This window comes from Balaenoptera physalus, assembly GCF_965194825.1.
Source record: "Balaenoptera physalus genome assembly, chromosome: 10".
Classification (NCBI taxonomy): domain Eukaryota; kingdom Metazoa; phylum Chordata; class Mammalia; order Artiodactyla; family Balaenopteridae; genus Balaenoptera; species Balaenoptera physalus.
The window spans coordinates 108,075,700-108,098,414 of NC_138889.1; the positions used below are offsets into that span (position 1 = coordinate 108,075,700).

A 22,715-nucleotide genomic window follows, 5' to 3' on the forward strand; every position below is an offset into this window, starting at 1 on the left:
AGCCAAATGTCACTCCTCTGCCTAAAGCCTGATAAAACCCCCTTATTTCTCTGACCCGATTCCCAAGCATTCCCCACCTGGTCCGTGCCACTCCAGCCACACTGGCCTCCTCAGACTCACCAGGCACACACCCGTCTCAGGGCTTTTGAACTTACATTAGCTCCAGCCTAGAATGTTCTTTCCCAGGTATCACACAGCTCTCTTTCCACTCCTTCCAGTCTTTGCTCAAATATTCCCTCCTCTGATCCCCTATTTTCTTTTTTTTTTTTTTTTGCCGTGCCCCGGCTTGACCAGGAATCGAATCCGTGCCCCCTGCAGTAGAAGCGCAGATTCCTAACCACTGGACAGCCAGGGAATTCCATGATCCCCTATTTTATAAATTTATTTATTTTTAGCTGCTTTGGGTCTTTGTTGCTGCGCACAGGCTTTCTCTAGTTGCAGCGAGCGGGGGCTACTCTTCGTTGCGGTGCGCGGGCTTCTCATGGCGGTGCCTTCTCTTGTTGTGGACCACCAGCTCTAGGCGCGCGGGCTTCAGTAGTTGTGGCTCACGGGCTGTAGAGCGCAGGCTCAGTAGTTGTGGCGCATGGGCTTAGTTGCTCCGCGGCCCGCAGCATGTGGGATCTTCCCGGACCAGGGCTCGAACCCGTGTCCCCTGCATTGGCAGGTGGATTCTTAACCACTGTGCAACCAGGGAAGTCCCGATCCCCTATTTTAAATTGCTTTTCTCTTAATTTTCTGTTGCCATTTTGGCTTTTTTCCCCGTATCATTTGTTTTACCTGCCTGGCTGTTGGGTCCTCCCCCCCGAACACGAAGCGTCCTTGTCTGTATTGTGCAGTGTGGCGTCCTCAGTACCTGGAGCAGCCCCAGGCACCGAGCAGGTGCTCGGTAGGTATCTGCTGGTGAATACATGGCTTCCCAACACCTACAGAACAAGGCCCACACTGGACCTGGCCCTGCCTCCCGCTCCAGTCTCACTCCCTTCCAGGCCTTTTCAAGGCTGATTAATGCCAAAGTGTTCGTAGTTCTCCCCCATACACTACGCTCCTCTCCTGTACTTTCGCTCACGCTGGGCTTGGAAAGCTCTCCTCTTCTCCTCTGCCACCATGTGCCTGCTGACTCCCACTCAACCTTCTAGAATTTAGACTCCAATTGAGTGTGGCCTCCTCCAGGAAGCTTTCCCCGATCACCCTTCCCCTATGCCCCGGCTCCGTTGAATGTCCATTTTGCGGGCTCCCACCGTACCCTTCACTTGCCATATTATTGAAATTATCTTCCCTACTAAACTTTAAACTCCTCGGCGACAGCGACTGGTTCTTTCTGGTTTCCTCTGGCTCTGCTTCCCATTCCCCCCCACCAAGCAGTGTCTGCCACTTGGGAGGAGTTCAGTGCTCTGGGCCTGAAAGAAGAATGATGTGGGCCTCAGAGTCACTGCTGGGAATCAAGTGGGCTGTCCGAAAGCCTGATTTCCTCCGGGGACAGGTAACGATGAAAGCCAAAAATCTGATCATATTCAGCTTCTCCCCATGGACTTCAACTGGGCAGACTTGTTTTTTTATATTTTATGATAAGAAACAATACAGTGGTTAAGAGAATGTACTTGGAGTCAGACCTCTGGGTCTGAATCCAGACTCTGCCATGTTCCTAGTTGTGTGACCTTGGGCAAGTTACATAACCACTCTGTGCCTCAGTTTCCTCATCTGGGCCTTGAAATAACAGTAGTGCCTACCTCACTGCATTGCCATGAGGACTCAATGAATTACTGCATGAAAAGTGTTTAGAATGGAGTCTGGCACTTAATAATCACTATATAGTATTAGCTAGTGTGATTAAAATTGCCTTTTAAAATAAGTTTTAAGACAGAGTCAGTATACTCAAAGACGTAGAGGACAGACTTGTGGTTGCCAAGGTCGGGGAGGGAAGGACTGGGGGTTTGGGGTTAGCAGATGCAAACTAGTATATCTAGGATGCGTAAACAACAAGGTCCTACTGTAAAGCACAGGGAACTATATTCAATATCCTGTGATAAACCATATGGAAAAGAATATAAAAAAGGATGTATATGTGTAACTGAGTCACTTTGCTGTACAGCAGAAATTAACACAACATGGTAAATCAACTATACTTCAATACAATTTTCTTAAAAAGGGAGTCAATATAAAGAAAAGTGTTTGATAAACAACAGTACAAGGAAGAGGCGGGCCAGACACAGAAACCCCAAGACCCAGGGGGTGGGGCTGTAGGCTTAGTGAAGTCAGAAGCACCTGGGCCCAGATCCCGTCCCCGCCAGCACCTGTGAGCCGTCAGGACTGGGCTTCAGCTCTGTGGGTCTCAGCTTCCCAGAGTGGCCAGATCACCAAAGCCAATCTGCTTGTCCAGCAGCTAAATGACCAATTTGCAGAATTACCGATTGTTTTTTTCAAGTTGTATTTTACCTCTGGCTTGACATTTTATAAGCAAACAAGCTGGTCAACCAACCTTTCCCCTACTTTTACTGCCCCTGCCCCAGCAACTGCCCACTCCCCCGAATCATGTCTCACAGTCCTTAACACCACCCTCACTACTGCCTTTGCCCCCACCTGTGCCCCTTCCTCTATTTCAAAAAAAATACAAATAGGGCACCCCCAGACCCTTTCTGGGGTTTCATGATATCAAAACCATTTTCATAATACTGCTGCCACGTTATTTGCCTTTTCTACCCTCCCTGTTACTGAGTACAGTGTTTTCCAGAGGCTGCATGACGTGCAATATTGCAACAGATACAGCAGAAACATAAATGAGAATCCAGTTGTCTCCTATTAAGCCAGACATTCAGGAGATTTGCAAAAGAGTAAAATAGACACTCTTCACTACTTTAAAAAAAAAAAGTTGTTTTTCATAACATATATTATCTCTGTAAACACATAATGGGATTAGTGTTAATTTAAATAAATAGTAAGGGACTTTCCTGGTGGTGCAGTGGTTAAGAATCCGCCTGCCAATGCAGGGGACACGGGTTTGAGCCCTGGTCTGGGAAGATCCCACATGCTGCGGAACAACTAAGCCCGTGCACCACAACTACTGAGCCCGCGAGCCACAACTACTGAAGCCCACGCGCCTATGGCCCAGGCTTGGCAACAAGAGAAGCCACCTAAATGAGAAGCCCGCGCACCACAACAAAAAGTAGCCCCCGCTTGCCACAACTAGAGAAAGCCCGCGCACAGCAACAAAGACCCAATGTAGCCAAAAATAAATTTAAAAAAAAGCAAAATAGTCAAAACCAATTGCAAAGGGGGCAAAGGGCATGAGAATTTTACAGAAAATAACCCAGCTTTTAAACATCTAAGAGATGCAACTTCACTCATAAGAGAGATGAGAACACAACTCAAATGAGATATAATTTTTTCACCTATTAGATGGTAAAGATTAAAAATTTTGATAACACTATTGGTGAGAGTGGGGAATTATTATTATCATCATGCAGTGCTGACAGTAATGCAAATGGTTACAGCCTCTGTGGAGGGTAATCAGTAATATCCATCAAAATTACAAGTGCTTATGCTTGGATATAATTCCACCTCCAGGAACTTAAACCATAGAAATAGCTGCACATACTAAAGAGATGAACAAGGATTTTTTTAGAGCATTGTTTTTGTTTGTAAATGTCCAACAATAAGAGACTGGTTAAACAAAATAAAAATACACTCAAGAGAATTCCCTGGCAGTCCAGTGGTTAGGCCTCCACGCTTTCACTGCCGGGACCCAGGTTCAGTCCCTGGTTGGGTGACTAAGATCCTGCAAGCCGCATGGCACAGCCAAAAAAAAAAAAAAACCAAAACCAAAAACACCCAGTGGGATACTAGATAGCAATCAAAAAGAATAAGGCAGATCTATGTGTATCGATGTGGAATGAACTTGAGGCAAGCTCACTGGGGAAAAAAGAAAGGGGCAAAACAGGGGACAGCATGCTACTGCTGGTGTAGTTAAAGACATGTGTATAGACAACATATTCATGTGTGTTCATATATGCATAGGCTATCTCTGAAATCATTTTTACAATGGCCTACAGGCCTTACATAATCTAACCTGTCCCCTGGCACCTTGTCACGACCCCCCTGACTCATCCCTCTTTCCCCTTAGCTCCGCTCCACCTGCATTGGCCACCTTGCTTTTCTGGAACACCCCAGGCACCCGCCTGCCTTACGCTTCCCAATAGCTGGCAGGAACGCTGTTGTCCCAGAGGTCCATGGGGCTCACTTCCTCCCCTCCTTCAAGCCTCTGTTCAAATCTCCCGTTCCCAGTGAGGCCTACACAGACTACCCTAATAAAGCTACAACCTTCACACTCTATTTCCTCTTGCCCTTCTCTATTTTTTCTTTTTCCCACAGTACCTATCACCCTCTAACTTTCTATTACCCAATGTGTTTCGGTACTATGTTTATGGTCTACGGTCTGTTTCCCCCCAGTAGAATGTAAACTCTACAAAGGGTAAGGGTCTTTGTTTTGTTCAGTGATAGAGACCAAGCATGAACACCTAGTAGGTGCTCCATAAATATTTGCTGAATAAGGGAATGAAAAGATACACAAGAAACTGGTAACAGTTGTTACCCACAAGGAGGAGAACTGAGGTATTGGAGGGAAGGATGGGAAGGAGACTTACTTTTCAGTGCATACCCTTGTGTACTTTGTACCACGTGCTTGTATTAACTGGTGAAAATTTAATGAAAAATTTTGGCTCTGCCAACAGTATGCCAGAACTGGAAGAAGTGACAACCTGGATCCAACTCCTTCACCTGACACAGGAAGGTCCAGATGCAGAGAAGTTAGGTAGTGTGCCCAAGGTTACACAGTCAGGATGTGGATTTAAACCCACATCTACTAACTCCAGAGCACTAGCTCTTAGCCATTATGCCATAGAGTCTCTTGGCTTAGGGTTCTAATCAGCCAATCTAGTGTATCGTGATAGAAATGCTAAGCTGAGGTGTTCCATAGGGGATGGTTTCCATCTGTCTAACATTTCCCATTACAATGAACTCCAAGGGATGGTCTCAGTTCTTCTGATACATGAGCTTTTGGCTGTGCTGTGCATGGCTTGACAGCAATGGGACTACTGGGCTTGTGGATTCTTTTATGAGAACTTCATGGTCAAAATAAAGTGCTAATTTCAGTCCCCTGGTAGTTGGAAGCACAGTTTTCCTGAACACCGCACTCCCAGATATTTCTTCTTTCAAAGCAGTCAAGAGGTCTGGGTGAGCTGCTGGGTGTATGGGGGTGAGGGAGGGATCTGAGGGCACTTGGTTTGGTCAAAGAGTAATGGGGTATTCCCAGGGGCTACTAAAGGCTGGCTGCTGAGCTTCCTGGACAGGGCTGACTGATGGGAGGCCCTCTTGGCCCGGACCAGGTGGCGGACCCGCCGCCGCTGCTGCAGCCAGTAGAGCATCTCCACTTTGTCATGCTTCATCTTGTCCAGGTAGCGCCGCCCCTTGAAGGTCACTGGCTCACCAAAGACTAACTCGATCTCCTCCAGGAGGGGAACCAAAGGAGCCTCCACTAGACTGAGCCTCTTATGGAGATGGTTGCGGATCTGATTCTCCTCCAGGAAGCGACTCAGGCCCATGTCGGTCTTGTGGAAGAAGCGGTTAGGGTCGGAGGCTTGTCGCTCAAAGCACTCCAGTCTCCCCAGCAATATCTCCCGCAGCTGAATGGGCTGCAAGGCCCGCTCCCAGGCACTCACCAGTGACGGCAGCTGCCTCAGGCGGGCATTGGAGCTGTACTTGATGGCCATGTCCAGCCGGTCTTTGTCAGGGACCTCAAGCATGGACCACAGCCGCTCCAGACGCTTCTGCAGGCTCAGGATTTTGTGAGAGTCTTCCAGGAGGCTGTTGTTCTTAGTTCCCAGCCTGTACTCCAGCACCGTGTCCCAATCCCACTCTCCTGGCACAAAGTCTGGCTCGTTGTTTTCCAGCAAGGGAGGTGGGTGCTGAATCTTCAGGGACTCTCTGACAGGGGCCACGATCTCCACAGGAACCTCCTCTTCATACATTTGGAAGATGACATGGAGGAAATCTGTCTGCTGGGTGGTGAGGTACTTGAAGTAGTCACCCACAGACAAAGTAGTTTTCCACCAGTTCAGCCATGAGGCCTTGTTTGACCACTTCTCCCAGCTTTTACTTGCTTGGAGTGATGTGAGGGAGCACATCTTATCAGGGTTGGACTGTAAAGTGTTAGCTCTCTGGGAATAAAGTCCAGCCAGCTTGGTGTTGATGATACGACGCTGTTTTTCTTGACGTAGAAAGGCTGAGGATAGGAAGGCCGACCAGTCTTCATTGGCTGCAGGCTCAACCAGGGGCCCCTGGTCAAAAGAGAAGTGGTCATTAGAGACACAGCTCATCAGCTCCTTGTAGACCTCCCCGATGCTACTGCCAAAAGTGCGATCAGTATCCATTTCCTCGATAAGTTTGGGTTCCAGTTCACCAGCCAGGTGGTTGTATAGGACTCCGGCCCCCTCAACGTGGAAGGAATCCAAAAAGTTTCTTGCTGAGACCTGTACAGCAGCTGCCTGGACCACCTGATTTCTTAGCTTCAAAGTAACAGTCACTGGCTGTGGTTCAAGGGGAGGGGATCTGGGGGACTGGAGGCTCCACTGCTCTGAGGCTTCCTTCTCCTCGAGGCCCTTCAACATTCTCTGCAGCTCTTCCATGTGATGTTTTGCAGCTGGGCAGTAGGTCAGGGCCCCCAAGAGTGGGGGCAGGCCCGAGTCCAGCAGTGAGTAGTGAGACCACTCCAAGTGCATGTTCTTCATCCTCTGCTTCAGGTCCTCAGCCACAGTGTCCCCTTCCAGCTCTGGTTTGCTCTCTGCAACCAGGACCAGTGGGGTTAAGGGGCGAGGAGAGAATGGAGGAAGGCCCAACTCATCTGCTAGTTTCCAGCCCTCACGCAGAGAGGGCATGGACTGGCCCCTCTGGAGATGGGAGGAGAGGGGCAAGTGGGAGGTGGGGGGAGCCTGGCTGGGGGGAGCCTGGCTGGGGGGAGCCACAGAGGACCCAGGCAGTGAGGCAATCTGTGAATTGAAGTTGCTTTCTCTCCTCTTTTGCATGGTGGACAGCCAGCGGAGAGGCTTCTTCTTCTTCAGCTGGGGAATGGACTTCAATTCCTTCACTGGATCCGGTTCAGGCTCACTGACAAACTCCCGCGGGCGGCTGAGCTGGATGAGGTAGTTCAGGCTGAGGTTGAAATACGGCACTTGGGCAAAGCCAGTGCTGTGATGCCATGGGATAGGGCAGAGCCTGAAAGCCCCAGTGGGGCCGAGGGGGCGCACTCTGGGCACGCAGACTTGGACCTGCCCTTCCTTCAGCAGGGCGCGGAAGTCAGCGAGCAGGCCACGGTAGACCTTGGGGCCGGTGAGGAAGACTGTGCAGTCCCTGGCGAGGCTGGCGGCCAACCGGGTGAGCGTGGCTGATTCGGTGAAGACAGCTGCGGGGGTCGACATGATCTTCTGAAGGTGCAGGTAGCGTACGAAGAGCTGCTCGCTGCTGAGCAGCACGTAGACCAGGAGCCGCTTCCGCAGCCTCTGATTGTTCAAGTGGCTCAGACCAGGTTCGGTGGGGGGCTCCTGCCAGCTGCACTTCAGCTCGTCCAAGATGACCTCGGTGAAACGGAGTCGTACCTTGCGAGGCGCGCGCGCCTCCAGCCCGCTGTTGGCCAGCCGCTCGGCTACCTGGCGGCAGAGCGACGCCACCGTCAGCCCTGAGACCGGTAGGGGCAGCAGCATCGGGACCTCCTGCGGGAGGCGCTTCTGAGACTCTGTGCGCGTCGTCGTGCGGGGGAAGAGAGACAGCGGACGCAGCAACCGGTGGTAAAACCGCTGGAACTCGGGCTCGGGCTTATATGGCTCCATCTTACACCAGGCGGCGCAGGCGGCGCAGGCGGCGCTGGCGGCGCAGGCGGCGCTGGCGGCGCAGGCGGCGCTGGCGGCGCAGGCGGCGCTGGCGGCGCAGGCGGCGCTGGCGGCGCTGGCGGTTACTAAGGCAACGAGGGGCCTGATGGCCCAAGTGCGCCTGCGCAGCACTTGCCCGCCACAGCGTGGACGTGGGGGGGGCGGTGCAGAGCCTTGCGTGCGCTCGCAGCGGGAGGCGGGGCAAGGAGTGGCTTCCGGGGCTCCGCCTCCGCCGACGCATCTCAGGGTTGGCGCCACAGGACCTGGACAGTTCGGGTCCTACGGTGGTGACTGCGTCCGGGATGGCATCGGACTCGGGGGACCGCGGGACTGCCTGCACGGTGAGGGTCGAGGCCTCGTGTGGGAGCCTCGCAGGGCAGAGAGCCTCAGCCCCTGGGGTGATCGTTAACTTGAGAATGGGGGAAGGAGCGGACACCTGGATTGGGGCCTGGGGTCCAGGCTGGAATGTGAGAGTAGCAGGGCCCTTGGCGTTAATGTTGAGGGGTGTTGCTCCTGGAATGATCGTGAGTGATAATGAAGAAGGCGCTTGAGGAGGGGTCACGTGGGGCGTTACTCCAGGCCTTTTGGGGTGGTCACAGGGGAGGTAGTGAAACAGGGTCACGCAAGAAGGTTTCGCCAGCTCTCATCGGCCCGTCCTTGCAGCTGGAGTTCGCGGTGCAGATGACCTGTCAGAGCTGCGTGGACGCGGTGCACACGTCTCTGCAAGGGATAGCAGGTAAGAACCAGATTAACTTTTCTGCGTGCAGTCAGGAGGCCTCTGGGAGGGGCAGGCAAATCTCTTAGACCAACCCTACTCCCATTTACAGATGCAGAAATTGAGACCTGGAGAGAGGAAGGGATGTTCTCAGTCACACAGAGACCCAGAGGCGGAGTCTAGAGTGCAGGTCTCAGGCCTGCCCTGCCAGATTCTTCTACTGGCTCTAACTGCCTGCCCTTCTGGTTGTCTTAAACCTCCGGTGCCTGGAGAGTGAGGAGGTAGGCAGAGCATAGTACCCCCCTACAGGGGGTTTTCCCTGGAACACAGGCAGTTCTTGCTTGAGAAACAAAATAATCTTGACAAAGCAAACAGCAGCCCTAGCCATGTTCCATCCTAGGCGGCCCTGATTCTTTTTTTTTTTTTTTTTTAATTTTATTTATTTATTTATTTATTTATTTATGGCTGTGTTGGGTCTTCGTTTCTGTGCGAGGGCTTTCTCCAGTTGCGGCAAGCGGGGGCCACTCTTCATCGCGGTGCGCGGGCCTCTCACTGTCGCGGCCTCTCTTGTTGCGGAGCACAGGCTCCAGACACGCAGGCTCAGTAATTGTGGCTCACGGGCTTAGTTGCTCTGCGGCATGTGGGATCTTCCCAGACCAGGACTCAAACCCATGTCCCCTGCATTGGCAGGCAGATTCTTAACTACTGCGCCATCTGGGAAGTCCGGCCCTGATTCTTAAAAGCCAGCTAGCTGGTCTGGAGGTGACCAGGCACAATTGGAAAGATCTGAGAAGGCAGAGCCACCAACATGGCTGTGGGAACTGCCTGCCTTTGATTCTGTTAAATGTTTATCCAGTCATTCAGGTATAGACCAGACACTGGGGGCTTTTTAGGGAAAAGTGTTCACAAGTGTTTCAGGCACAGCCTCTGCCCTCAGGTAACATGAGCACACAAGCATTGCGCTGGGAAGAGCAGTTCTTGGAGGAGCTGCCATGTGATGGCTTCTGAAACTGGGACATTAGTGGCACTTGGCTCTGTATAAGGCAGCAGTGTGTCCTAGGTCTTCGGGGATATGTGCTCTAGAGTCATACTGTTTGGGTTCAAATCCTCCCTTTGCCACGTAATGGCACTAAGACCTCGTGCATGTTACTTTTTGTGTCTGTTTCTTCAGTGTTTAAATGGGCAAGGTAATAGAAGCTACCCCAGAGGTTCATTGTGAAGAGTAAATTAGTTAATACATGCAAAAGCACTTTAGAAAGGTCTTTGGCATGTAGTGAGAGCCCACTAAATCTTAGGAATTATGAGGGGAAGGGCTTATAGGTGGTAAGCTGGTTGGGCAGAGGCATGAGGGGACAAATCTTTTTTTTTGTTTTTTGGCCGCGCCGTGCGGCATGTGGGATCTTAGTTCCCCCACCAGGTATCGAACCTGTGCCCCCTGCAGTGGAAGCGCAGAGTCTTAACCACTGGACCGCCAGGGAAGTCCCTGATCTTTTTTAAGTTGTTCAAACTGGCTTATTTAGGGATTCCATTTTCACTCCTCAATAGATTTTATGTATTTCTCATATGCTTCTTCACCCATTAGTTCATCTAGTTCTGAGGTGTTCCTGAATGTCATCTTGATCAGCCAACCATCTTCATAACAACATTTGTGGACGAGTCCTGGATTTTCTGCAAGAGCTTCATTCATTTCAGTTACTTCTCCTGATAGAGGAGACTAGAGTTCACTAGCAGCTCTCACACTTTCCGAAGCACCAAACTCCTCTTGTTGGTTCAATTTTGTCCCAACTTCAGGCAGACTACAGTAAACAACATCTCCCAAAGCATCCTGTGCAAAATTGTTGATTCCCACTGTTCCAGCACCATTTCCTTTTGTTAGCCATTCGTCTTTGCCCGTGAATTTACGCATGGAGAGCAGAGCGGGGCTGGTGCGCAGCGGCTGGGCAACGCCTGCCCTCAACCCCCAGAGTGCTTGGTGCTGGCTTCCAGTGCCATGTTTGCAGAGGGGGACAGATCCTAAAGCTGGGTTTGCTTTGACTGTGTGTTTGGGAATGAGGGGTGCGTGTCTGAGAAAACTGAGCCGTTCCACTGAGAGTGGAGTGATCTGACCAGAGCTTTCCAAGGCTGTTGGACTCTATCTCCTGTAAAACATTCTTACTGGGAGAGCAGACAGCTGGACTTCTGTTGGACATAGGGCAGTTTTTAGCTCTCAGCAGGTTTCTTAGAGACCAGATAAAGACTTCCGGTGACTACGTTTTCTGGTCTGGGTAACTGGAAGCAGCTTGGCTTTCTCATGGGCTGGCTTCCCAGATGCAGAGAGGGAGACAGAAAGAGTGATTGGTTGATTTTCCCTCTCCAGGAGGCCTGGGCTTTGGGGAAGAAGGCTCTGCTCTCCTAGGGGTAAGTGAGAGAACCTCCCAGCCCAAGGCTCACTTCCTTGAACTCTTATCACCCACCCTAGAGTCCCCTATGGCCTTATCTTTTCTCCCTCTCTGGGCTCTGAGCTCAACAGGTACTTCTGGCCTGGCCACACTCCACACCAGCCAAACCGAACTGCTGCTCAGCTGGGAGCCAGCCTTCTTGGTTCAGACTCAGGTCAAGAGTTCGGGAAGTGCAGTCACAAGGAGCTTCCCACTGGGGCCCTCCCACTTTCGGTGCAGAGAAGCAGCTCTTCTTAGGAGACCCCAGAGCAGCAACCTACCTGTGCCAAAGCCAGTCCATCAGAAAGTCTTGTCTGCTGTGTCTAAAACTCTTTTTCCGTACTTTGGGCTTCACACCCAACCAAACCACCTCACCTCTCCACCACCCACACGAGAACCTTATCTTTGGGCTCTCTGTTGCCCTTTCCAATAGCTTCTTCACATAGAAACCAGAGTGATTTTTTCATTTTTTATTTTCAATTATTTTATTTTATTTTATTTTTTGGCTGCACCGCGTGGCTCATGGGATCTTAGTTCCCCGACCCGCTGGTCGAACCTGCACCCTTGGCAGTGAAAGCCTAACCACTGGACTGCCAGGAAATTGCCAAGAATGATTTTTTAAATCAAACCTCAGATGTTGTCACTGCTCTGCTTAAAATCCTCTAAAAGTCTTAATATTTAAGAGCCTCCCGTAGGCCAGGCACTGTTCTAAGTGCTATATGGGAGATAACTCGTTTAGGCCTTCAGCAGCCCGCTGAAGTAGGTCGTATTATTATCTCCATTTGCAGATGAAGAAACTGAAAAGAAAACAGAAAGGTTGAGTAAGCTAAGGCCATATAGCTAGTAGGTGGCAGACTCAGAATTTCAACTCCAGAGCCCACACCCTCAACCACTGTACTCTGTGGCCTCTCCCAATGGCCTCCCCTTGCATTAAAATTAAATTCCAGATTCTTTCCTGTTGCCTGCAGGGCTTTGTTTCATTGGTCTCCACTTACAACTTTGTATCTTATCATTCTCTTTACTCCAGCTCCAGCCACTTGGGCCTTTCTCTTCTTAGAACACATAGATGTCGTTCCTGCCTCAGGGTCTTTGCCCAAACTGTACCCTCTGCTGGAATGCTCTGCCCTGACTACATTCAGGCCTTTGCTTGAAGGCTCAGAGAGACCTTCCTTCACCAGCCTAAGCGGCTCACCCCCCAGTTGTTCCCTGTTTCATTGATCACACTTTGCACTATCTGAATCTCTCTGTGCATGTGTTTGATATCCATATTCCTGTGCTGGAACACATGCTGCTTTATGGGGCAGAGACATCACCTGACTTGCTCCCTGCTGCATCCCTACTGCCCGGAACGGGGGGCATGATAGGCACTTAGTGTACATTTGTTCAATGAATGAATAGGCAAGTGAATCCCTCACACTGCATGCTTACTTGAGCTCTGGGAGCCTCAGACAATCAGTCCTTTGGGGCCCAATCCTACTTCCTGTGGGGCAAGGGGACCAAGCATCAGCTCTGGAGTTGGACAGGCTGCCTTCTGAGCTTTGCGATCTCGAGCCAGTTGCGAAGCCCTCCAGCCTCATTTCTTCACTCGCCAGAGGAGGACAGTATCACTGTCCTGATGTGTGTAAAGCTGAGCACACAGCTCTTGGCATTCCCTAGAGGCTCAGAGTTCCCTGCCGTCCTCCCTACCACCTTGGCATCCAGAGGCACCTCTGGGTGGACCTGGAGCTCCAAGGCTTCACGCTAGGTGGCCCAGGATGAGACATTGTGTTAAGTGACGGGCAGTTGGGTTATTTGGGGGGCTTTCTTCTCGCAGAATTGCAGAATTGCCCGGTACTTGCCGGGGAGGAGATGAGTGTGTCTGTCTGATTTCTGTTTACAAATTCGGCCCCTCCCCCAACAGTGTCACCAGTGGGGCAGGGGATCTGTAGAAGCAAGACCATGGGACCCTTTGTAACCGCAGGCCAAACAGTCCTGCCTCTCGGGTGCTACCTCCTCCCAGTGCCGTTTCCCAGTTTTGCCTCGAGTTGGAAGGAATCTGAACAGCTGAGGTTCCTTGTGTGTGCCTCAGGGATTGTTATTCCCGTCACTGCCTGATGGTTAATCCAGGCGTAGTCTTTTTTTTTTTTTTAACATCTTTATTGGAGTATAATTGCTTTACAATGGTGTGTTAGTTTCTGCTTTATAACAAAGTGAATCAGTTATACATATACATATGTTCCCATATCTCTTCCCTCTTGCATCTCCCTCCCTCCCACCCCTCTAGGTGGTCACAAAGCACCGAGCTGATCTCCCTGTGCTATGCGGTTGCTTCCCACTAGCTATCTATTTTACGTTTGATAGTGTATATATGTCCATGCCACTCTCTCACTTTGTCACAGCTTACCCTTCCCCCTCCCCATATCCTCAAGTCCATTCTCTAGTAGGTCTGTGTCTTTATTCCCGTCTTACCGCTAGGTTCTCCATGACCTTTTTTTTTTTTTTTTCCCTTAGATTCCATATATATGTGTTAGCATACTGTATTTGTTTTCTCAATAACAAAAAAACAAACAACCCAATCCAAAAATGGGCAGGTGTAGTCTTGATCCTCCCGCAGCCCGTGAGCTCCCTGCGGACTAGGACTGGTGCTTTCCCTGACCCTGGCCTCCTCCAGGCCCAGCACACATTTGTTGAACGAATAAAGGGGGGGGGTGGCGGTGGGTGGGGGAACCAAGGATGAAGGGAACGCAGACAGTCAGTCAGCCTTCAGTTCACACAGCACTGGCTCAGCAGAGGGACATGCCTCGCTTAACCTATGTCTTCTGGGCTGCCCAGGGCTCCCGGCTCCCATGGGCTCTACCCTGCCAGAGCAACAGACACACTAAGATCAGAGCAGAATGGTTGTAAGCTCCACAGGTGAGATCATCCCTCAGAGTTCCCAGCCATCCCCCATGCTCTGGCTCAGGATTCAAGAGTTCTCTTAAAAAGTTTATGAGCCCTGAACATCTGAGTGAAAGAGAAGCCCCTTCTCGTCCTTCTTTGAGTTGGCTCGATGGCCCTCGAAACTGAGCATGTGTCAGAATCGTCCCGCAGGTTGTGTGCACACCAGGGTGACTTCAGGGATTTGGAGGGCAGTTGAGACCATCTGACTTTTGAACCTGACCTTTGTGGACCACACAGAGCTCCTGCCCACACAGAGGATTGTAATTGGTGCAGCATGAGTTACATGGGAGAAGTGGAAACTGCCACAGGAGGATGGAGGAGGGGGTGCCAAGCCAGCCTGGAGGCTGGAGCTGCTTCTCAGGGTGAGCAGTGTTCAGGTGAAGTGCTCGGGCTCTGGAGCTAGGCTGCCTGGGATGAGTTCCAGTCCCACCATTCACTACAACGTGACTTGGAGCAAGTTGCATAACTTCTCTGTGCCTCAGTTTTCTCATCTGTAAAGTGGGGATAGTAGTGCCCAACTCACAGGGTTACTGCATTAATACAGGTAAAGTATGAAAAAGTCCACCGTGCATGTTCAGTAAATGTTAGCTTTCAGGATAGTGGTGATAGCCCCCTCTTTTTTATGTGTGCCAGCTTTATTGAAATATTCATATATCATAAAATTCATCCATTAAAGTATACAATTCAGTGGTTTTTAGTATATTCACAGAGTTGTGCAACCATTACCACTATCAGTTTTCTATTTCATCACCTCATGAAGAAATTGTACCCTTCAGCTATCACCCTCCTACTCCCCTACCCACTAATCTACTTTCTGTCTCTATATATTTACCTATTCTGGGTATTTCATCCAGAATGACATCATCTAATATGTGCTCTTTGTGACTGGCTTTCACTTAACATAATGTTTTTAAGGTTCGTCCACATTGTACCATGTATCAGTGCTTCATTCCTTTTTTTTTTAATAAGGAATTCTTTTGGGAGAAGGTGATTTCTGTTTTTTTTTTTTTAATTATTAGCACCTTTAATTATTATTTATTTATTTATTTGGCTGTGTTGGGTCTTCGTTTCTGTGCGAGGGCTTCCTCCAGTTGCGGCAAGCGGGGGCCACTCTTCATCGCGGTGCGCGGGCCTCTCACCATCGCGGCCTCTCTTGTTGCGGAGCACAGGCTCCAGACGCGCAGGCTCAGTAGTTGTGGCTCTCGGGCCTAGTTGCTCCGCGGCATGTGGGATCTTCCCAGACCAGGGCTCGAACCCGTGTCCCCTGCATTAGCAGGCAGACTCCCAACCACTGTGCCACCAGGGAAGCCCGCTTCATTCCTTTTTATGGCTGAATAATATTCCATTGTATGGGTACACATTTTGTTTATCCACTCATCATTTGATGGGGTTTTGGGTTGTTTTCACCTTTTGACTCTCGTGAGTGATGTGGCTATTGATAGCCCACTTTTATACAAACATTTATTTTTATTGTTTAATTTTTAAAAATTGAAGTATAGTTGATTTACAATGTTGTGCTGAAACATTTTTAAAAGAACTATGTTTCAAAAGTTATAAATAATGCCTGGCATGAAATAAGAATTCACAACACTCCCGGGGGCAAGATGGCGTTATCCCCACTTTATTCATAAAGAAACAAACTCAGAGAGGTTAAGGGCCTTACGCAGCTAGAAGGCAGCTTCAGAGCTTGCCTCCGACCATAGGAAGGTTGGTTAAGATGGAGATGGGGAATGGCCCCCTGATTCTCTCTTCCCTGCTCCCGGCACAGGGGTGCCAGCCCTCTGCTGCCCTCTGTCCCCTGTCTTCTCCCAGGTGTCCAGAGTGTGGAGGTGCAGTTGGAGAACCAGATGGTCCTGGTACAGACCACCCTGCCCAGCCAGGAGGTGCAGGCCCTTCTAGAAGGCACTGGGAGGCAGGCGGTACTCAAGGGCATGGGCAGTGGGCTGTTCCGTGAGTAACCTTGGCCTTGGCCTCTCTGGGAGGGAGGTGGCCTGGGTGTGGTACAGATCCAACCATAGCCTTTGGGGGCTTTGGGTTGGTGTGGCTTTGGGGACCCCGTGAAAGTTATAGGGAGCTCTCTCCACGCCCTTTCCAAGTTGATAAATGGGTGAGGTGGCAAGCCAGCCCTGGTGTCTAATACCTTACAGAGAATCTGGGGGCAGCAGTGGCCATTCTCGGGGGGCCTGGCCCTGTGCAGGGAGTGGTGCACTTCCTACAGCTGACCCCTGAGCGCTGCCTCATCGAGGGGACCATTGACGGCCTGCAGCCTGGGCTGCACGGACTGCACGTCCATGAGTTCGGAGACCTCACAAGGAGCTGCAACAGGTGAGTCCTCTGTAACCTCCCCGTAGCATCCTTATTGCCCCAGTTGTGCACCCACTTAAGTGCAGGGGGCTGTGTTCAGCTTTTTACACACTCTTTCACATTTGGTCTTCACAAGTACCCTGGGAGGCATATACACAAAGGCCCAGTCTACAGATGAGGAAACTGAGGCTCAAAAAGGTTAAATGACTTGTCAAAGACCCTGGAGCATGTAAATGGTAGAGTGGGGATTTGAACCAAAATCTGACCTAGACGTTTCTGCTCATAGCCACCTCACTGCCTCCCAGATGGAAGGTGACTCCTGGACACGGGAGGGTCAGGTCTCCATGTCATGGTGTTTGTCATGCTGTCATGCCATTAGCTGTTTACTCACCTGTGTCTCGCCTGGAAGCTTATTGAGGGCAGGTCCCATGACTGATTCTTCTTAGTGCCCTCAGCCCAGAGCCTGGCACAGAGTGGGCCTGTGTGTTGAATGAGTGGATGAATGAATAAGTGAGTGAATGAATGAATGAGACAAATGTAAAGTAAGAGGATGGATCACCTGGCCTGTGAGCTGTTGTTTCACTGCCCACCTGCTATCTTTCCTTCTTAGCTGTGGGGACCACTTTAACCCTGATGGAATGTCTCATGGGGGTCCCCAGGACTCTGACCGGGTAAGTGAAAGCCCAGAATCCTAACCACTAGGCCGCCAGGGAACTCCCCGACCAGGTAAGTATTCGTTTTGGGCTGAGAGAGAACCCAAGGTCTCAGAGGCAGGGCAGGCAGCTCTTGGGGCCTGAAAGTATGATTCCTTTTTGTTGGGGTCTTTTTCCCTCACTCTTTTGGTTCCATTTAGAAACATTTATTGACACTTTCTGTGTTGAAGGCCTGCTCCCTAAGACTCAGAGTCTGGTGAGGGAGACACTGAGAACTCCTTGGTTACAGTGCAGTGAGAGAATCCTTGCAGGAGCCTGCAGAAGGCCCTGGGAGCCCAGAGCGAGCTCCTGATCCAGCCCGAGGGGCACACGCAATGGGAGAAAGCTTCCTGGAGAAGGTGATGGTGTGGAAGTTAAAGGTTTTCCCTAAACTAAAAAGGCCGTCCCAGAACTTCCCTGGTGGTCCAGTGATTAAGACTCCTCACTTCCACTGCAGGGGACATGGGTTCGATCCCTCGTCGTCGGGGAAGTTCCGCATGCCTCATGGTGTGGCCAAAAAAAAAAAACAAAACAAAAGACTGTCCCTGACGCTGCAGCTCCTGGCCCTGGAGTTTAATTTTACACCAGAGAATTGTTTCCCCATCAGCAGTGAGTCACATGCTGCCTCAATGATTCTTACCTTATCTGAGTACTACTTGTTCTGTTAGTTACTCAATGTTTTGATTTAAATTGACTGATTTTTTTTCCCTTAGGTAAATTTGGTTATTTTTAACATTTTAATCTGTCACTGAAGGTTTCAAACAAGTTCTAAAGTGGAGAAAGTAGAGTCCCGAACCCCCATGTCCCTGTCACCCAGTTACCAACTCATGGCCAGTCCTGCTTCATCTACACCCCTGGCCCTTCTCCACCATTATTTTGAAGAAAATCAAGACATCATTCATGTAATTAAGGTAGATTTATTTTTAACAAGAAACTTGATATGGCCACAGAAAATAGGAAACCAGTACTTCTAGCCCCAAGAGGAGGATCATTGTGAAAATAAATCAATGCAGACCTGAAAAGTGTCATTAGACTCCTGCTAGGGACTACAGCCTGCTTTATCTTTGTCAGAGTGATTAGTGAATGTCAGAGAGGCGTTAAAGACGTTTTAACACCAAGCTGAAGTTTTGTCCTGGATATCGTGCCAGGAGGACGGCCTCCTCTCTCAGTGATGGGATGTTTCCTAATGCCCTGTCCACACACACCTAATTCCGTCTCCTCCACGTGCGGTGCTATGTGTTCCCCTCCCCAGCGATTCAGAGGGCATCACGCCTCTGAGCCGCACACCAGGCCACTTGCTCCTCCGCCCAGTCCTGGAAACGCCTCCCCCTCCTTTATCTTCCTACCGCAAAAGGCCCCAAAACCCGGCACAGCAAAATATGCCAGGTGTAAGCAGCAGATGTCCCAAAGGAAAACAAGATAAAGCAGAAGTGGCTCTTCTTGCTGCTTGTTCGTCAGCCCCATCACACAGCCCCACCCACCCGTGTGCAGGGGAGGGCAAACAAATGAAAACATGGTGTGTGTTTCTTAATTCATGTAAGTGATTTTTGTTTTTTTGGACTTTTGACAGCTCTGTCACATTTCTAATGATCAAAGTTTGTACTCCTCGCCCCCCGCCCCCTGGGGAGTGGGGGAAGCCTTTCTGTTGGGTCCATCACATAGTGTCACACTTGCGTTCTGTGTGTCAGTTATCTATTGCTGAGAGTCAAATTACTCCAAACTTAGGGTTTTTGGGGGTTGTTTTTGGCCAAGCTGCTCGGCTTGTGCGGATATTAGTTCCCCAACCAGGGATCGAACCCACAGCAGTGAAAGCACCAAGTCCTAACCACTGGACGACCAGGGAACTCCCAGGTTTAAAACAGCAAGCATTTGTCAGTCATCTCACAGTTTCTCGGGGGTAGGAATTCGGGTGCAGCTTAGCTGGGGGCCTCTGTCTTCGGGTCTCTCAAGGCTCGATGTGGGGAGGACCCACTTCCACACGAGCTCATGTTGCTGTTGTCCAGCCTCAGGGCCTCCCTGGCTGTTGGCCAGAGACATCAGTCCTTTGCCAGGTGGGTCTCTCCCTAGGCCAGTGCACAGCACAGCAGCTGGCTGCCGTCAGAGCAAGTGAGTGCGAGAGAAGGCGCCCAAGACTGAAGCCACACTCCTTTGTAACCTAAGCTTGGAGATGACGCCAGGTCCAGCCCACCCTCGTGGTGGAGCACACAGGGTGTGAATCCAGGGGGTGCATCTTAGAGGCAGTCTTCCTCATTGAAGCCTTGAAAGGTGCTGAGCAGGAATCAGGCAGGTGAAGAAGGGAGAGTGGGAATGGAGGCTCAACAGGGGACGCCATGTAGACAAAGCCCAGGAGGCTTGACCCGGCAAGAAGGAGGTCTGGGAACTGGCAGCCCTATGCCTCTTAGGAAGTGGAGTTTCTGAAAGACAAGAGACCACCTCGCGACCTGTGCCTTGGCCTGGGCCCCTCTCGGGGCAGGGCGTCTGAAGGGGCTGGAGCCAGCTGCTGTCTTGTACCCAAGCCCTTGGTATAGGCGGAGGAAGACTTTAGCAAGAGCTACGTGTCCAAGCGGCCATAATGACTGGCATGTTCCTTTTGGATTTCAGCGTCTGGTTTTGTCCAGACAGAAGTGAATTCAGTGTGGGGATTTATGTCCAAGCCTGGTTGTCCCTTTGCACATCTCCTAACTGGTTTCTAAGCTTCCTTCCCTTCTCTCCCCATCCGCCTCCAGCCCTTTCCCTTCATGCACGGTATTAGAGGAACTGCTCCAAAGCATGGAGTAACCGTGTCACACCCCTGCCTGAAACCTTTCTTGGCTCCCCAGTACCCAAGGGTACAGATCTCACGTGGCTACTTGGTGTGACATTCAGTGCCACCTGGCCCAGTTCCACCCACCCGTGTGCAGGGGAGGGACTAGAAAGCCTGCGTCTCCCGACCCTCTGCTGCCGGATCACGCCTCTGAGCCACACACCAGGCCACTTGCTCCTCCGCCCAGTCCTGAACGCCTCCCCCTCCTTTATCTTCCTACCACAAAAGGCCCCAACACCCGGCACAACAAAAAGTGCCAGGTGTAAGCAGCAGATGTCCTAAAGGAAAACAAGATAAAGCAGAAGTGGCTCTTCTTGCTGCTTGCTCGTCAGCCCCATCACACAGTGACATGCTTTGTGACCCTGCTTTGCAGCAAGGCCGTGTGTACCAGCCCATGTTGGCTCAGGCTCTTACTTCTGCCCAAGTGTCAGGTTGGGGGCAGTTTATTTGCACAGACAGACGTGGGTCTCTGTGACTCACCAGTAGGGCCTTGTCACCAGGAAACACACTCACTGTTGTGCTAACCCTATGTTTTGTAATCACTAGTCTGTTCCATGTCTGGCTCCTCACCATGCTCTGAACCCCTTGAGGGAGGCTGACCACATATACACCATCACCTCCCACCCTGCCTGGCAGAGGGTGTCTGATGTAGGCGGAGCTCAGTAGCTGTGTTAGGACATTTTAAAATATATTTATTTATTTATTTATTTGGCTGCACCGGGTCTTAGTTGTGGCGTGCGGGATCTTTTTCGTTGCGGCGTGCAGGATCTTTTTAGTTGTGGCATGCGGGATCTTTAGTTGCGACATGCAGGATCTAGTTCCCTGACCAGGGATCAAACCCGGGCCTCCTGCATTGGGAGCGCAGAGTCTTAGCCACTGGACCACCAGGGAAGTCCCAGGACATTTTTATTACCTTCAAGGGAGAAGGTGGGCAGAACCAGGTCTTGGGGGCAGGAGACGCCCTTCGCCCCTGTGTTTCTTCTTTTCCTGGAGGCCGGACGTCAGGGAAGGGTTGCTGGCTGCCTCTGATGGTCAAGAAGCCAAGCTTGGCCAACTTAAGCCCAGGGGAACTGCAGACTACCAGGGGCTCACAGAGTCATCGGGAGGCTGGAGAAGTGGGCTTGGAAAGAAGCAGGAACCGGGCTAGATTCTGAGGCTTGGATGCAGACTGGGCAGCAGCCTTGTAGGAGAAGCAGCCTGGTCTAGTGACATGACTTCCTAGGGAGGGGGTCACTGGCCATTTTCAGCGTGCTGTCATTCAGCGTGCCCAGGATTTTAGTTCCAGGGAGAGAGAGTCCAGTTGCCTTCCTTGTTTCCTGGGCCGTCCCTTCATCCTACCAGACTGGACCCATAGGAGGACACTGGTACTCTGAGGAAGGGGAACCAGATACTGAGAAGCCAGAAGTTAGCAGCGTGTCCCACGTGCGCTTTCCCCCCGGGTCTCATTGCAGCACCGCGGAGACCTGGGGAACATCCACGCTGAAGCTGATGGCCGAGCCGTCTTCAGGATAGAGGACGAGAGGCTGAAGGTGAGGTGGAAAAGAAGGCGGGGACCTTTCCTAACAGGTCCACTGTCTGAGGTCGTTGTCTCCCCTCAAAGGTGTGTGATGTGATTGGCCGAAGCCTGGTCGTCGATGAGGGAGAAGACGACCTGGGCCGGGGTGGCCATCCCTTGTCCAAGATCACAGGGAACTCGGGAGAGAGGTGAGTGCTCTGCCCGCAGTGCCCGCGGAGACCGGGAGGGGCCGGGCAGGCAGGTGCTCATCTCGACCTCACTGCTCTTCCTCAGGTTGGCCTGTGGCATCATCGCACGCTCTGCTGGCCTTTTCCAGAACCCCAAGCAGATCTGCTCCTGCGACGGGCTCACCATCTGGGAGGAGCGAGGCCGGCCCATCGCTGGCGACGGGCGAAAGCAGCCCGCCAGTCCCCCCGCCCACCTCTGAGCACAGCCTCAGCCTCGGGTCTGTCACTGTCCTCCCTGCTGAGCACTTCCAGAGGGAGGCCCTGCTCACCCAGTCCTAGGAGAACTCGTGTGCGGGGTGTGTAGGCATTGCTGTGATCGTCCCTTGGCAAATTAAAGTTTTATTTTCATATGGAACTTTGTGTTTTGTCCATGTCCTGTTGCCCCTTAATGGGCTTAATAACCACAGCACCTCTGCCTCTGTCCTCCCTGTCGAGGGCCACCTCTTGGCTTCAGAGGCAAAGAAAACTGGATTCAAAGCCACACAGTTCCTGAGGGCTGTATCCTTCTCCTCAGGGTCAGAGTGAAGGACCATAGCAGACATATTTCTGTTTGTGGCCTGTCCCCCTCCCTTCACTATGGCCAGTTGGAACCAAAATGGACACCTGACCCACACAGGGCCTTGCTTTCCCAGAGAAATCAAAGTGGATCCAACTTTAGTTTCTCCCTGGGGTTGGATCTGTAACATGGGAATATGGAAACTGTGGGTGGGCCTCTTCTCCCTGCCTTATGGACCGAGTATCAGAAAAAGCCCATCTGCTGAGGAGGAAGAATGAGACAGATGCACAGGGAGAACCTAAGAGTCACAGGAGAATGCCAGATGCTCCGGAGTCCGCACTCTGGGCCTTTCCTGAGGCCAGCGATCTCCTGACCTGGGAGTCAAGGGACCCTCCCCCCACCAATGCATCATCACCCACTTTCTAAAAAAAAATTAATGTGGCTTGAGTTGATTTCCTTACTCACAAGTAAAAGACTCTTAATTAATCGAGTAAATAAAGAGTTTGGCACAGGGCCTGGCACAGGGTAAGTTAAGGGAGTAGTGCCTGTGATTCTGAGGCCAAATGCGGCCCCTGGAGGCAGACCCAGCCAGGCTCCCCTCTCACAGGGATGGCCGATGTCCAAGGACATCGAATTCCTTGGGGAATTGGGGCGGGGAATTCTGGGGCTCCGCACTCATCTGTTGCGCCCCTTGCCCCCACTGGACTGTGTCA

General features: G+C 51.2%; 2 protein-coding genes across 5 annotated transcripts; one reads left to right on the forward strand and one right to left on the reverse strand.

The window, feature by feature from the left end:
• Positions 1-4,675: 4,675 nt before the first annotated feature.
• On the reverse strand, positions 4,676-7,908 carry CCDC87 (coiled-coil domain containing 87). Its single transcript, XM_082477987.1, is given in 2 exon segments — positions 4,676-5,332; positions 5,334-7,908. Coding segments are annotated over 2 exon segments (2,562 nt in total). The 5' UTR covers positions 7,875-7,908; the 3' UTR covers positions 4,676-5,311.
• A 73-nt stretch (positions 7,909-7,981) lies between these two features.
• CCS (copper chaperone for superoxide dismutase) lies at positions 7,982-21,861 on the forward strand. 4 transcript variants are annotated; one of them, XM_082478262.1, is made up of 8 exons: positions 7,982-8,254; positions 8,577-8,649; positions 15,733-15,914; positions 16,112-16,289; positions 16,879-16,939; positions 21,215-21,292; positions 21,364-21,467; positions 21,553-21,861. In XM_082478262.1, exons 1-8 carry the CDS (start codon positions 8,020-8,022, stop codon positions 21,704-21,706), a joined length of 1,065 nt encoding a protein of 354 aa, XP_082334388.1. In that variant the 5' UTR covers positions 7,982-8,019; the 3' UTR covers positions 21,707-21,861. The 4 variants fall into 4 exon arrangements, with proteins under 4 accessions (XP_082334388.1, XP_082334390.1, XP_082334389.1 ...); XM_082478263.1 differs by having other exon boundaries at positions 8,097-8,254; positions 15,777-15,914; XM_082478265.1 differs by lacking the exon at positions 15,733-15,914 and having other exon boundaries at positions 8,097-8,254.
• Positions 21,862-22,715: the final 854 nt, after the last annotated feature.

Excerpts from the sequence above, each read along its gene's own strand:
- CCS (XM_082478262.1), top strand. The coding sequence starts at position 8,020 with ATGGCCCAAGTGCGCCTGCGCAGCACTTGCCCGCCACAGCGTGGACGT. Across the intron at positions 8,255-8,576 it reads ACCGCGGGACTGCCTGCACG|CTGGAGTTCGCGGTGCAGAT; the intron begins GTGAGGGTCGAG and ends CCGTCCTTGCAG. Across the intron at positions 8,650-15,732 it reads GTCTCTGCAAGGGATAGCAG|GGGTGCCAGCCCTCTGCTGC; the intron begins GTAAGAACCAGA and ends CTCCCGGCACAG.